At 37.8% G+C, this 16,778-nt stretch overlaps 1 protein-coding gene across 1 annotated transcript in view; it reads left to right on the top strand.

The window, feature by feature from the left end:
- The window catches only part of LOC118832811 (connector enhancer of kinase suppressor of ras 2-like), a 566,603-nt gene that overhangs the window by 358,701 nt on the left and 191,124 nt on the right, over positions 1-16,778 (top strand). The window contains exon 9 of the mRNA XM_036740170.1: positions 10,823-10,969. Within this exon, the coding sequence (XP_036596065.1) occupies positions 10,823-10,969 (147 nt within the window). The remainder of the gene's footprint in view (positions 1-10,822; positions 10,970-16,778) is intronic.

Raw genomic sequence — 16,778 nt, 5'->3', positions numbered from 1 at the left:
ATGGTAGGTTATTGTGATGAACATAAGTACTATGCTATGTTTCAGCACAGTGACACCTTCGGAGGCTCTTGAAATGTGTTTGCAGGACTGGCTGTCACTCTGTCACCTGGATCCCTGGCTGTGCTTTTTAGAGGTCTTGGCTTTTCTCCCCAGGATTGATGTGTTTGTTCTGGTGCTGGCCTCCAGGAAGCCTAGATGCCACATTTTCAAAATCAGTGGCCTTCTTTATATATTAATAAATGTAATATAAATCAATACAGACTGTGGGAGAAATAATCTATGTTCGATACAATTCAGCTAATTGTAATATAAATTGGCTGGCCTTCAAGTAATCAGGAGAAAGCTCCACCTTCCCCCTAAGGAGTACACTGTGCCAGCTTTCAGGATGGTCCTTTCTCTCCTCCCCAATCACTTCTTCTTTAGAATGATAGCATTTTAGATATGGAGGGAAGTCTATGAATCATTGAGTCTAACCCCTTCATTTTATCGATGAGGAAATTTGGTAGGAGAACCCAAAGTGGAACCCAACCAGGCTTAATGCTCTTTCCACTGTCCACATACCAGGCTGCCTGGTGGGGCCACAGCTTGGCTCCATCTCTGGCTAAGTGGGGCCTTACGGAGGCTTTTCTTGGATCCTCTGCAGTATTTAGTATGGTGCTGAGGAAAAGCTGTCAGTAAATAATTGCTCTTTGCTTTAGGTTCAGTTTTTTTTTTTCTCCACAATGATGCAGTAGATAATAGTTGTCTGTAAGCTAATAGATATTTTAGGAAATAAAAATATTGTGAAGTGTGAAATAAAGTAGGATTCAATAACATTCTGTCTAAATGAATCTACACTGCTAACATATTTATACTCACACTTCTATTAGATTGTAATGATTTCTATGCCTTTGTTTAATGATTGCATAATTATCTATAATACTTCATTTCTTCTTATCAACAGAAATGTAGCTCCTTTGGTATTGGCCCTTAGAAATCATCCTGATACTTCTATTCTTACTGATTATCTAAAAAGAAATAAAAAGCTAGTTCTTGTTCAGCTAGCATACTTTATATGTCAGAAATCATTACACTTTCCCCCATGCTATGTCTATTCCTTCTTTGATTTATTGAATCTTTGAGGATAAAATATATTAGCAGTTTACAAGTTTCTGTTCATTTCTTTTCCCCGGCTCTGTCTAAAATGGAACCACTTCTCTTTTCTTATTCAACCATATATGAGACTTCGCCTTAGCTTGGTGAGGCTTCTCTTTTATCTTTCACTCTTTAATCTGAAACATTGGAGCTGCTTCAGTGATTGCTGATTGTGAATCAGTAATGACTGGTATTCCTGACATTTATCAAATTATAGCAAGGCTAATTAGTTCATTGTTTTTCAGTCTCTCCAAGTCCATATAACTAATGTGAGGCTGATTACATTCTTGAATGCACACTAAAATAAGTTTATATCTCCTTCCTCATACAATTCTACAATTTTGAATTCAAATGCTTTTTTGAGTAGATTAAGATGAATTTACACCTTCTACTGAGAACAAGTCCAACAAGAGGGGAAAATGTATTTCTTTTTTTCAGTGACTATCATCCAATTTAACCTATTTGCTATGAGATTCCTTTGACAATGTTTTCTCTCTAAAATACTCCAATTCCCCAAGCAAGTCTTTAATTCTTAGGGCAGATGTGCACTTACTTCTGGGCCTAGGAGTCACTTATTTGAGCCTGTTGCCAAGACAGCCAAAGTGAGTGCTTAATTGGAAAGCATAAATAATACCCAAGTAACACTATGGCAGCACGTTCATAGAATTTAGATTTGAGAGAAGGGAGAAGAGAGAGAGAGAGTTGTTTTCATTTACTTCATGTGGAGCTGACAGTGTAATTGTTAGCATCACCCAGAGAGTGACTGGTTCAAATGCATTTGGCTCTCAGAAGGGTGGGGCTGAGGCTCCTCCATGTGGGCTTCAACTGACTGGTGCTCCAGAAAAACAACAACCTGTTGGGCCTGTAGAGTCAAAGCAAAAAACTAGAGGGGGAGAACTGAGTGTGGAAGGGCCCTTAAAGAGTGCCAGCACATTCCTGTTTTAGGTCTGATAACATGGAGCAGCTTCTTTTTTTCATTTAAATTTTTTTTTGGCTGGGGAGAGGTTTCTGTACTTGGCAGGCATTAAACATGTGAATTTCCATATATACAAAGGAAAAGAAAAAGAGAATTATGTATGAAACAGGCTCATACACATACACACACACAGACACACACACACACACAAAAATTAACGATGATAAAACTGCTAATTGCTGGTATTTTCAATGTTAGCCTCTTATCAAAAAGTTTGTTTAGAAGTAAAGAAAATATAGCTCATAAAGTTTTTATATGTTCTAAGAATGGCAAATTGACCCTGTGCAATCAGAGAAAGATCTACTCAGTGGGAAGAAAGACAAGTTTTGGAATCATTTGTATAATAAGATATTTTATCTCAATTGTGCAAGCACCTGAGAGATATGAATGACTGTGGTCAGTTAACTCCTTTGCTTAAAGCATGCTGTTATCGAGATTCAGACAATAGGTTGTTTTCTATATTGGACCGTTATTTTCAATATATTCTATAATGGTGGATTGCACAGTTAACATGGACCACTGTCTTGAAAATGTATTCCAGTGGACTGAAGGAGCAGGCAGCAAGAAGAGAGTATGGATGACTCAGTGCAAATCAGAGCAGTGGCTTTATCTTCAAATATAAAGGATAGTGCTTTCCTCCCCGCCCCACCTACCCCCCTCCCCCGCCCCCCGCCGTGACATGAATGCTGTGGAAGTTCTAATTTGCTCCAGGCTCATTTCTGTAGACAGACATTATTGAAATTAGCCATGCTGATCTTCTCTGCTCCATTAGGGTCATTTTACTGTTAGCTCCCATTAAAGGAGAAGTACCTTGGTCTATATTATGAAACCTAATTACTGAATGTACACCTTGGAAAATTCAGAGGAACAGATTCCTCTCAGTGGGATAGAAATCTTGAAAGAGATAATACTATAAAGTAGCTAGAAATTGTTTAGAATTACTAAGGCTGGTGGTTTAATATGGTCCAGCTCTGGGTCATGGACCACTTCATTCTCAGCCTAGATTTGCAGATTGCTGTAATGACTTCCATATTCCCAAAGATATTTTTAGTACCATAATTGATGAATCCCCAGATTTTTCAGGGTTTTTTCCCTATGCTCCCTAGTATTCAGTTTTTCAGCCTGTTCTGAGTAACATATAATCGTCATGTTTAATAGGTTTTCATTACCATTTCTACTTGAGAATAATTTATCATCAACTTGTTAATTATTTATCATTTCCTGTTAATGGGAGATAAAATTACAGAAGTGCTTGAATTCTAAAATTGTATATGTGAAAATCAAAAGTGATCTCCCGGCTCTTTTTGGCATGATTAAATTAATATATGAACAACTTAATGATGGATTGTATGCAAACAAAATGTAGAATCGTGAAGTCTGGTTGATTCATTTTAATTTGTTTTTCTGATCCTTTAGCATCCAGACAACTACCTGCTATTATTATTATTAGTGACAACTTGAATACCATACCTTTTAAAAAATTATAATTTGGCAACCAAATAATTCTTTTCTTTCCCTGTTCTTTTCCACCTTGAATCTTTCTCTGGCCTGTATTTCACTGAATTTGAGCAGCAAAACTGGCCTGCTCCCCATTTCCCTGTGTTCCCAGTTAGAAGTAGGTAGCTGTGAATGGAGATGGGGGCAGAACACTTAACATTCCCAGTACTTTTTCTTGCTCATTCACTGAATCTTTCAATCGTTAGGGTTCCCTATGGAGAAAATGAAGGCTAAAGCATATTCAATTCAGTTCAACACCATTTATTAAATACATGCTACATGTGGGATATCTTTAGCCTGGGGAAGAAATGACTCAGAGTGACTTGATAGTTGACTTCAAGTACAGACAGTTCTTGCTTTAAGTAAGCAGACTGTTCCGCAGACGTCTACATAAAGTGATTTTTACGTAATACGAATTTACCCAAAAGTGTGGAAGGGAAGGTGGCAGGAAGGGGGCCGCTTCCCTGGAGGGAGGGAGCCTGCACAGAGTTCAAGAAACACGGAGGCCAGGGACAAAGAAGCAAGAGCAGGAGGAGGAACATGTCAGGGGGGCCAGGGCCAGCAAGATGGGGCCCTGACCAAACCAAGAGGAAGAACAAGACGGGGGCTACATGTAGGGACCTGACATGGGGAGACAAACAGACACATAGTACCAGAGCATAGATGGATGGAAGACAGACTAGCAGGGCAGACATGCAAGGAGTGGCTGGGGTAGTGCTTCCATTCTTCTGCTTTCACTAGGAGTTTTTGCGGGGAGGGTTTCGGGGGTATTGTTCAGGGAGGAGGTCATAGTGCACTGAGCTCAGGAGCATGAGTGGAAACAGAGAGCACAGTACTGTACAGTAAAGTTAACAGAGGTGGTTTTGTGGAATGTAGATTTCTTTCAGAATTCTTTATGTAAAGTCTAATTTGCATAATGTAAATTTACATAGAGCAAGAACTGTCTGTATCTGAAAGCCTGTCATGTACAATAGGGATTCAAGTAGATCCGTATGGACCCACAGGCAGAGCACAGATAGCAGCAGGGGGGTCGAAGTAGTGGCTGATTTAGGCTTGAGGTAAGGAAGAACATCGTGACAATTAGGGCTGTCCAACAATGAAACAGGGTTTTGAAGGTTATGTATTTCCCTCGGTGGAGGTTCTATTGAGGCTGGATCACTAATTATTGGTCTGACGTAGAGGGCATTCTTGGTTAGGTCTATGTTGAAATAGATGGTTTCTGACTTCCCTTCAGCTCAGAAATTCTGGGATTTGCAGCATTCTGCTATGTATGAAGGGAGTTACAAAGATGAGTGAGATTCAATCCTTGCCTTTTGGGGGCTTACAGGTTAGTAGGAAGATACAATACATATGCAAATATCTATGCTACAAAATAGATCATGAGAAGTATGTATTTATGCAAGTTTAAAAACCTCAGAGAAAACACAAGACTAAATGTGGATTCTCTGTCCTCATCTTTCCTGACTTTCTTTGCAGCCTATTTGACACTGTTGATCACTCTCTTCCTCCTCTTGGATACCTTCTTTCTCCTGTAGGTTTTCATGATACTCTTCTTCCCTCGTTTTCCTCCTACCAAAATGACTCCTTTGCTGAATCCTCACGTGTCTCAATCCCAGTAGCCATAGATGGCCTTCTAGGCTCAGTCTTGGACCCTCTTCTCTTCTCCCTCTACACAGTCTTTCTTGGTTGATCTCATAGGCTCCCATGGGTTCAAATATCATCTCTACGCAGGTGATTCCCAGGTCTATATATCCAATCCTAATCTGCTACTGTAAGCTCTAGTCCCATATCACCAACTTCATGATGAATATTTCAAACTAGATGTCCCATGGATATCTCAAATTCAACGTGTCCAGAACAGAACTCATTTGTCTTCCAAAACCCTCACCTCTTCCCAATTTTCCTAGTACCATGGAGGGTACTACCATCCTCCAAGTCACCCAGGCTCTCAACCTCAGTGTCATCATTCACTCTCAATTTGTACTTAACAGTCCCCCCCACATCCAGTCTGTTGGAAATGTTGGCATTTCTGCCTTCAAAACATCTCTTGATTACATCTCCTTCTCTTTCCCCCACAGCCACCACCCTGCTACTGGTCCTCATTGCTTCTCACCTGGACTCTTGCAATAACCTTTTAATTGATTTCCTTGATTCAAGTGGTTCTCCTTTATAATCTTTTTTCCACTCAGCTACCAAAGTGATTTTCCTTAAACACAAATTGAACAGTATTTACCCTCTCCCACCTCAATAAACTCCAATGGCTCCCTATTACCTCTAGGATCAGAAATAAAATCCTCTGCTTGGTATCTTTAATAATAATTTTAATAAAATTTTAATAGCCCTTCATAACCTGGTATCTTCCACTTTATTCTTCTCCATGCTCTCTACTATCCAGGTATACCAGCACACTTGTTTCCTCACCTCTGTGTCTTTTCTTTGGCTGGCCCTCCTTCCTCACCCCTACCTCTTTGTTTCCCTGGCTCCCTTCAAGTTTTCATTCCTTCTTCAGCTAGTAAGTATCTGAAGCCGCATTTGTACTGAGGTCTTCCTGACTCCAGGCCCAACCCTCTAGCTATGGCTAGAGAACACTAAAATAATCTTTTTGTTCATTTGGCATGTCCTTGAACATCAGACTAACTCTTAAGTGAAGTTGCAACTAACTGGATAGTCACAGAATCACAGCAGCCCTGTAGTTTGACCCATGTCCCAAAGAAATTTCCACTATAGCGTACTTGAAAAGTGGTCATCCAGCCTCCCCTTGAAGACCTCCAACAAGACCATCACTTCTCAACGAAGGCATTTGCATCTTTAGAGAGTTCTGATTGTTAGGAAAGTTTTCCCAACATTGAACCTAAACTTACTCCCTTGTGATTTCCATCCATTGCACCTGGCACAAAGTGAGTATTATATCAATGTTAACCTGGTGGTGGTGGTGGTGAGACAGAATGATTATTTATATGAATCCTGGAGTCCTCTGGGAGCCAAACCTGTGTAGCAGATAAATTAGTAGACAAACCTCTTTTTCCTTCCCTGGCACCTCCCCCAAATATCCTGATAGCATAGACTAAGTACTTGAATGTGCAAATGTTTTCTAATTCACAAATTATTTATTGAATACCTACTGTATACTCAACACCACTTAGGTATTGTGGAGGATGTAAAAGAAGCAAAAAAAAATAAGTTCTTGAACTTTATTTTTTTTATGATTACTAACATATCATTAGTTATGAGTTAAGAGAGTATATCTCCTGGATGCTCCATTGTTCCTACTTCCATTTTTATCTCTGAAATATTTCATAGCACCTGGTCAGTTTGGGGGTTTGGGGTTAAACTCTTCTAAATAACTTCAGTTAAAAATTCTTATGGAGAATATGCACATAACTATTTGTCAAGATTTAAATTGAGAAACTGATTTTTTTCCATTTTCCCACAATCTCATAAATGGAAATGAGGATGGGATATGAGAGGGTGGGGAAGCATGAGGCCAAAGGCCATCTGTAACCACTGATATTACCACTTGAACATTAATGCATCGCATACCAAAAAGGCTACTGTTTAACTGTGTGTAATAAAATAATTTACATTTCTTAACTTTTATGAAGGAGACCTTTGGTGGGTAGTTGATTTAACCTGCTAGTACTATTCCCAACTGGTTGAGTGGCCAAACCCATAGAAGAAACAAGGTAAAACATCCATGTTGTGTCCGTGATTACCTAGGAGTTTTTAAAAGTCTCATGATTACTTAAATTCATGTAGTAAGCCACCCTCGGGTGATTTAAATCTCAACGGCAACTCTCTGCAATCAGCACGATTTCCTGTTTCCTATGCCAGTAAATGAGCTAAAAGATGAAACATTCCCACTAGTGACTAGGGCTTTGGAAAATGTCACAGTGTCCCTTCCCAGATGCTGTCAACTCCAAAGTCTCCTAATTCTTAAGGAATTTTAATGTTGAAATTTGAGCCAGATGTCAACCAATTTCAGCAATTCACTGGCTCATTGAAATTCTTAATTATCTTGTGGAAATGGGTTGGGTTTGTTGTGTTTACTGTAAAACTTAATTTTATAAGAATAATGGTTGAATTTTCACACTCAAAATTATGAAATCAGTTGATAAGTTTTGCTTGTAAGTTGAGTGGCAGATGGCTGACACTGGAGAAGCTTTCTGCATGTGTGTTCATTGGTATGGCTTAAAAGGAAGAGGGAAACACACAAAGGTGTCACCAGTACATGTCAAGAAAATGTTAGGGGGTTAGCCATAGAACTAAAAGAAACCAAATATTTTTCTCCTAATTATAAAAGCTTGTATCATGCTCTAATAACATACTAACCAGCTTCGAATATCCTAGTGAAGACAAAGGTACATTGGCTCTCATATGACTGTCACGTACCCTTTATTGAGCTATTGGCCAAATAATATATTTTGTATGTAGAGATAGCTACAAGAGGAAATAACATCTAGACTGTCAGGAAATAAAATCTAGACTGTCGACACCTGCTAGACTAAAGTTATTGTAAGTGATATCTCGCATATCAAGCAGGAAAGAGAAAATACTGACTACAAATATGTGAGTATAGCATTTTCTCAAGCGGAGCTAGTAAATATATTGGCAAGACTTTGTGTATAAAGCCCAACCTGCAGCTGAAAAGTAAAAAGTCATTTGAATTGCCTGCGTGAAAACTCAGTGATGCCACCTAATCAATTCACGAAATTCATCTCTGACCAAATCAAGTGAATGATTTTAGGCTTTTTAAAACCACTAATTCTACCTGGGCAAGTTTTCCTCTCCTTCACACTCTTATCTTGCTAAGGAAAGGACCATAATAGTTCCATCCAGGAGCATGCCCACAATAGTCAAGAACCAGTCAGAGACTACCCCCAAACTGCTATTTTGAGTCTGTTCTCTTAGGACCGGGGGGGACCAAGTCCCAAGTCCAGCCTGAGAACAATTTTGAGCAACCCTATTCATTCTGATTTAAACAGACCAGTACTGGTCTGAGAATAGCCGGAGATGTCAAGTTGTTCCCCATTCCCTCCTTGGATGACCTAGGGGGGTTCACTTTTATCTGCAAAAATATAGTGAAGTGGAGAATTGAAGTAACAGATTTTCCTGTTGTCTGTGTGTTTTACAACCAAAGTAGTTTAGGTCCTAAATTAGCCAGATGGTTGTTCTTAATTTTCTACCTTCACAGTCTATATAAGGGGTTTACAATACAATTTTTAAATTGAGTCCGTGTGACTTGAATTTTCTTCATTTGTTAATTTCCCTTTAAAAGAAGTTCACATCCATTCTACGTATCGTATTCTAAGCATGAAGATGCTTTTTCCCTCCTAGAAGACCCCTTTGTCCTATTTGTTTCCATTATGTCCATACATTCTTCATTGGAATTCTTATTCTCTTTTTTTCACCCAGTCATCTGAGGTGAAGGAAAGAGTTAATATCTTCTACTTTTAGGATTCTACAAAATATAATTTCAGCAACATTACAGAACTATTACATAGTGACCATAATATATTGCTAGTACATGATGGTCATTATATAAGGTGATTATGATATCAAACTCCTTTCAGGCCTCAATGGAAATAGATGATTCCATTGGCTGTGTGGTATGTGCTAATTACTTTCCAAATTATTAGATTTCACTATCTAACAGAAATCTTGAGCTGTCATTGTATGGGTTGCTCTTCCTGCTGGTTAAAAGTTTTCCTTATTCACAGACTCCTGGAATATCAAAATGTTAATGGACCTCAAAGTTTACCTAGTTCATCCCATATCTGAGCATGAATCCCCTTTACAACATCTCTGATAAAGACCTCCATTGTTCAGCAACTCACTGCCTCCCAAAGCAGCCCATTTCACTTTCGGACAGCTCCCCTAAGCAGTTCTTGCTTATAGGCAAGGAAATGAATGAGATGACCTCTAGAGCACCCCTTGCTGTGATGTCACTTTTCTCATCCATTAACTCATGAGAATCTCACAATCTCACCCTGTGAGAACTGGCCAGAACAGATGCTATTCTCCTCTATTATAAAAATGTGGAAACTAAAGGAAACTCCATGGCTACATTCACACAATGCTGAATTGAGAACAAGTTAATTAAAATTGGTTGTATAAATGGGCTTTTCCTGTCTTTAACATCTGCATTTTCAGAATCTATTGATGTCACCTCTCAGCCATGGGCCAATCTCCTAGGAATACCTAGTCTACTACTTAAGTCTTTTCACAAATATTTACCAAGCATCTACACTGTGCACTTAAACATATTCACACTTTGTGCTATAATTTTAGTTTAATTCTGAGAAAAGTAAGAATTGTTTGTGCAGAATGGGAATTTCTGTTTGACTTAAATTTTATATCATTTTACACTTGGACATTCTTGGAATGCTTTGTGGAATTGTTATGGTAATACTCATTGGAGAACTATATACCAAAGAGCCTTTATTGCAAAGCAATTTCTGCCTTTTCCTATCCCTTTAATAAAATCTAAGAAAGTGAGTACAAGGAATTTTACAACATTTTTTGTGTAAAAAAATGAGGGTTTTTTATTTGAATGTATTGTTTAATTATTATGATGGGAAGAGGAAATTAGATATTTTTAAAATCCTCATTGACCAAGAGAACTATGGTTATTTTAACATAAACAAGACAAGTTCTTCTAAGACATGCTGTTTTCTATAACTGTAGATATGGTTCATAATGATTCCTAAAATTCCATTGCTCTCAATGGACTTACTGGTAATTCAAATAAACGACTGTTGATTTTTAATTAAGACCTTGAAGATGTTACGTTAGTGACACCCTATGATATTCTCAGAAAAAATTAACAGCTTCAATTACAACATTGCAAATATATTTCATAATTATTTTCTTACTATTATTCCTAATTATTTAGTGAAATGCAGCAAAGAATATTAAAAGTGATAATTCAGCGTGCTTAGAGGACAAGAGAGATTATGCCATAATTTGTAGCAAAACTGGGTTTTTAGTTGCTAAAACAGCCCATCCGTCTTGATTACCAAAGACTGACATTGATGTTATCATTCTCATAGAAAAGAAATTGGAATTTAATAAACAATCTTCCTGTTGATTCTGAACAAACTAAAATGCAATTCTCCTTTAATATATCCCTTGCAATTAGTAAGAGACTTCACTGTAGCTTAAATACATTAAACCCAAAGTCTTTTTTTTAAAGTTACTCCTGGACTTCTTCCTCAGGTTGGGTGGCAATTAAAGAACCTAGTGAGCATAATGAAGGAAGACCCACGTGGAGCCCGTGTGACCCTAAAGAAGCATCCTCAGAACATTACCGGCAATTCTTCTTCGATTGTGAAGAACGTGAGGTGGGAGCCTCATCCACTGGAGGTAAGAACTCGATTAAGCTCTAACCTGTTTTCCATAAGTTCTCCACTGTTGGATAAGCATGAAGACATGCTCATTTTCATTTAGTTCAGGTAAAGTTCAGCATACCAGTAATATTAGAAATAAGAATAATCATTGATATTTACATAGCACTTTAAGGTTTGTAAAACTTTTGACATATATTCTCTCATTTGATCCTCATAAGTACCTTGTGTGGTAGGTGGTATTATTAGCCCCATTTTACAGATAAGAAACTGAAGTTTAGAGAGGTTAAGTGATTTGTTCAGCCTCACACACCTAGAAAATATCTGGAATAATATTTGAATGCAAGTAATTGGAAGGCAAGGGCAGCTAGGTGGTGCTGCAGTGGATAGAATGCTAGGCCTGAAGTCAGGAAAACTCCTCTTCCTGAATTCAAATCTGGCCTCAAACAAGTACTAGCTGTGTAACCCTGGGCAAGTCACTTCACTGTTTGCCTCAGTTTCCTCATCTGTAAAACCAGCTGGAAAAGGAATTGGCAAACCAATTCAGTATCTCCGCCAAGAAAACCCCAAGTGAGGTCCCAAAGAGTCGGACATGACTGAAACGACTGAACAAAAAGAAGAGTTGGACACAACAACAACAACAGGCGTATCATGTGAAAGAATTGTAGCAAGTCCAAGAAACAGCCATCAGAGCCTCTGGTTTCCTGCTTTTCCATGGTGTGTGTTGAGTGGCAAGAATATAACAAAAGTGCAGGAATAATGGTGGATTTCTGTCACATTCACTGTCAGAATTTCAAAAAGCCTTTTCATCTCAATGTTAGCCTACTGGCACGACACCTCTAATGCTTAATTCTCTGAAAGTAATCTAAGATCGTTTTACCCCAATAATACTAACAAGGACTTTAAAAAAAATCTTGGCCATAGGTAAAGTTAGATTTAGCTCCTTTTCTTCTGGATGATTTTTGAAGAGCCCTGTTCTTGATGGAAACTGTCTTTCATAGCAATGGGATAAAAAAAAATCAGGCATGACTCACTCATAGACCTTGAGTTGAAGGACATACGCACAAAGCAAGACATTCAAACCTTGTCCTTATTTTTTAATGGAAGGAGCTATTCTTGAGATGAGACAATTCTACTAGGCATGAGCAGACTTTAAATCTTAGTGAGGTTTCTGTTATAGAGATTATGTATTTGTGACAGAATCATTTAATTATATTTCTTGTGGTCCTCAGTCCATATAAGCTGACATCAGGGGCATGTGTCCTTAGAAATTAGTTTAATAAGCAAAGCAAGCTTATCTGCAAAAGCTGTTGCACTGGAAGCACTAGTGAAACTAAGGATTTAGAAAGAACTGAATGGCCAATCAGAAAGTCTATCAGAATACTGATTTTGCATGGACTCTAACCAGAACAGATCCCTAGTTGAAATATTTTCTGGGTGCAAGGGCATTTTTAAATGAAAGTACTAAATACTGCAAGTAGATTTCCCCTCATAAAAGTTAATGAGATGCATAATCCTGTATCACAAATGAACAAAGGTCTGTCACAGTATGTTCGTAAAAGAAGCACCTGAAAATTTGGCATATTTAGCCACACTGATTTGAATAGTTATATGTTGTTATTCAAAGCTGAAATACATTTACAGATGCCAAGCACAATTTTGTCCAATATTCTACATAGATGTTACAGTCATTTCATTACTAACAAAAAAGCCTGTTTTCATTTAGTTGTTGGTGGGATTGAATTGACCATTACTCGCATTTTTTCCCATTCAGCAACCTGTCAGAACTACATGACCCCTGCCTAGGTGACTGAACTGTGGTTACTCACATGAACAAGATTGTTCCTTCCTTTCATTTCTGGGGGTAATGTAATCCTTCAGAGCCCCATCCTAGTGTCATAAGAAGGACACTTTTCAACATTAAGCATCGAGGCTCCTTATGTTTCTTTTGGTGGCTCTCTATAATACCCTAATGTTTTGGTCTCACATTCTTCAAGAAAGAGCCACATTCTTTCTTTGTTTTTCTTCTTTTCTTATAACTGATTGATTTTTCATAGCTTAGTGAAATGACAGGTAAATAAAAACATTGGATTTGGAGCCAAGAAATCCTGGGTTCAAATCTCACCTCAGACAATTACTAGCTGTCTTTGGAACCCTAAGCAGGTCACTTAGCGAACTTCTTTCAATTTCAGTTTCCTCACCTATAAAAATGGCATCTACCTTATGGATGAGGATAAAATGAAATAATGTATATAAAATGATTCGCAAACCTTAAAAGTACTATATAAATGTTAGCTATTATTGTTTGTTCTGAGAGTTTTTCCATTGTATATGAGGGAGGCCAAATTGACTCTGGGATTCCCATTTGAAGTATGTCCTTGATGGGCTTGAAAGAAATGAAGGAGAGTCCTAGGATCCCAGAGTAGGCCAGGATCTGAGGGCTCGTTTGATCTATCACCTAGCTAGCCTCACAAATCCCCTTTACAACATCTTTGACAGTAGGCAACCAGCCTGTGCTTGAAAATCACCAGCATCTGGTCGACCACAGTCATGGGATGTAGCCCTTTCCACTTTTGGATAGTTCTCTTTGTTGGGAATTTCTTTCTTATATTGAATCTAAATCCTAATATCTGGAGCAATCAGGGAACATTTTGTGGAGGAAATAGCATTTCAGCTGAGCCTTGAAGGTAAAGAATAGAAAAGATAGACACCAAAAGTAGGTGCCCTGGGGTTCAGATTGAGCAAATGACAAGCTGGAATTTTATTTGGCAGCATCCATATTCTTCATGTTGACAACAAGACTGAGTACATCTGTATTGTGTGTAGAGATTTAGGACTGAAAAAGGGAGAAACTGAGAGCCTTTATGTCCCACTGGTACTCAGACAAGGGCAAGAGAACCTGAGAAAAGTTGCCATCACACTGGGTGTACCCATTGTGGAGGATTTAGAGATGGGCATGGATGGGTTATGAAGGGTGTGAAGGACTATCCATACTTATGAAAGCACAGAGCCAGGAAAACACTGTGAAGTCAAAGTCACATGAAAGCATAACTGTTCTCCAACTAGATTTTAACCAAGCACCTAGAGGGGAGCAACAGTGACCTTGTTCCTCTTTGTGTCCCCTGTAGCTCTGAGGGGAGAAACAGTGACCTTGTTCCTCTTTGTGTCCCCTGTAGCTCTAAGCACAAGGCTCTTAAACAGAATAGATGTTCAATAATCGGTTTTTGATTGATTAGTTAGCTATCAGTCAACAACATGTTGAGCCCCTTTTGTGGGCCAAACACTTTATTTCAGACTTTGAGGGATATGAAAAAAATAAAACTCAATACCTTGAGTCTTTTTCTTTTAGTTGGAAAAGTAGAAGATACACATACATAAAAAGCATGAAGCATTTACAGTATAAGATTAGCGAGTACAAATTAATACACAAAAATACCATTGGTGATGGGCAAAGTCCACAAGGGACTGAAATGGGGTAGTTAATTGGGGACTTCATCCTAAAGAGGTTAGTTTTGAGCTGGCTTGTGAGTAAGGCTGTAATTCAGAGTTCATCAGGATCCTTTGAGATTACAGGTGTGTCCACCACCCCAGGGGCCTATTGTCATCCCTCAGGCTACTTCCTGCTGGCCCACATTTTCCATGGAGAGCACACCTACTACTCTCCTTCATTTGTATCTTGGTACAAATAATTCTGGACATGTAAGTTGCTGATCCTTTTGAAAGGAAAACTAAAGCAGTAAGTGTGGACCTAAGCAAGTAAATTGACATCTTCCATTTTTGTTTCTCCCATTCTTAACTGAAGTGTAGACAGATTAAATAGTTAATCTTACCTTGAAATGATAATTTAAGGTCAGTGAAAAGTGAGGGGATATTTGTTGACATTTGCTAAATGTTTATTAATTTTAAATAGAAGCCTTTTGTGTGATTCCATGTTTTTATGGAGCATCCTGAAGCTGGTTTAGTAATATTTTTATTCAGCACCGAATGAGGGTGCTGTATATTGCTAATGTTAATTAGATGTTAATCAAAACATTTATTTAAACTCTTCTGTATTTCCAAATGTGACTGTAGGTCATTAAGAATAGGATTATTTATTTATTTGCTAGTTGTGACTTCCATATCTAAAAGATTCCCACTAATGGTTTGAGGGAAATTATTGTGAAAGCAAAACTTTGTGAGCAAATTATTTTGCCCATCAGCTGCATTATTACTGTGATCTTATCTGCAAACACTCTGTAAGTTATATATCCTTGGATTCTTCAAATGTGTGTTTGCGCTCTTGAGTAATGACTACCTACATGTATTGGTTTTCAGAAAAGTCAGCCTTTAAAAAACAGAACATGCCTTTCTAATGCCAGAATTAGCCAAATATTTGCCTGATTGACTAATCCTGTAAAATTGAGCTTCTGCTATGAAGCTGTCATGTTTCAAGGTCTGAGTTTTTGACCCACTGTAGACATGAATCCACAGTCTACCAGGTGTAACACAACTCACTGATAATTTGTTTGATTGGACATAGCAACAATCACTAACGAGGAAGTAGCTCTTAGAAACTGAAATAAAAGAAACTCATTTGAGTTTAGTTGATGCTCATTATCAGGCAAGATGAATGAGTACTACTTTGTTCATTTTTACCCACCATTAAAGAAGAAATAGCCTAAACATTGAAATATTTTATTTATACTGAATGAAATTAGGCCTTTGAGTTTATACTAACATAGAGAAGTTTGGGAAAATCCTTTGTGAATTTTGGGAATCCACTGAAAGAAACCAAGTCTTGAGAAGTACTGCCCATTCTTCATGTCTTTTTTATTTATGCTATGTTAATAGTGCTAAGGAGTTCATATCTACATATATATATATATATATATATATATATATATATATATATATATGAATGCCCTGAAGCATTATCTTACCTCACAATAACCTCCACATTTAATGGCCTATAGTATCCTCTCAATATCCAAGCTAACCAAGCTGGAAAAATAGTAATTTTATTGCTGAGAATAACAGGTAGTTTTCCTATTTTTTCAGACTTAAATACTTTTAGTTTTTAGCTTATTAGTATTAGACATGGTAAGTAATTGTGTTCATTTCAGACATTAATCCAGCAATAAAAAATGCTACTTGTGACATGGCCTCAAATAAAGTGCTGTTCATAACAATAAATAACCTAGGGTCTGGATGGAATAGATGATCAAGTGGGTACTAAATTGTCTTTAAAACTATGCCTAAAAGGTGCCTCTGCTAGGGACCTCGATCTGGAACTTTTATTTTACTGCAATGCCCTGATTAAATTTTAAATATTGATATCAGATTTGCATTTTCCCAGTCATTTGGAATCTCACCAGTCCATGAATCTTAAATATCATGAGAAACTGTGAGATTTCTTCAAGCAGTTCCTTGAGAACTTTGAAGGTAGATTTCTTCAAGTTTATTTTATTAAGCCATCAAGCTCAAGGAAGTAATTGGTGACTTATTAAGGCCTTCTGGGAACTTCCATCTCTGAGCTGTGTCTGAAGTCTAGAGTTGAATTGAGATGGTAGGCAAGCATTTTAGAGGGGAGGCAACTCAGAGCTTTTCTGGAATAATGTAGTCTGTGTTAGACCTGACCTTAAAACTGAATTTCAAAGTTTGAAGGATCCTTAGGAGATCAAGGCTATATATTGGGGGGTTTTTTCCTACTCTCAAATTATATTAATGGACTTCTATTCTCTTTCTGTTCCTTTTATTTCTCTTGCTTTAATTTTTAGGTCATTTTTTTCATCCCTCCTTAGTTGCAACTCATTTTATACTTTTCAAACCTATTATTGTGTCTGTATACT

This window comes from Trichosurus vulpecula, chromosome X (genome assembly GCF_011100635.1).
Source record: "Trichosurus vulpecula isolate mTriVul1 chromosome X, mTriVul1.pri, whole genome shotgun sequence".
In the NCBI taxonomy this organism is placed as follows: domain Eukaryota; kingdom Metazoa; phylum Chordata; class Mammalia; order Diprotodontia; family Phalangeridae; genus Trichosurus; species Trichosurus vulpecula.
The sequence above is the reverse complement of the archived record's forward strand: the minus strand, read 5'-3'. Positions and strand labels throughout refer to the sequence as shown.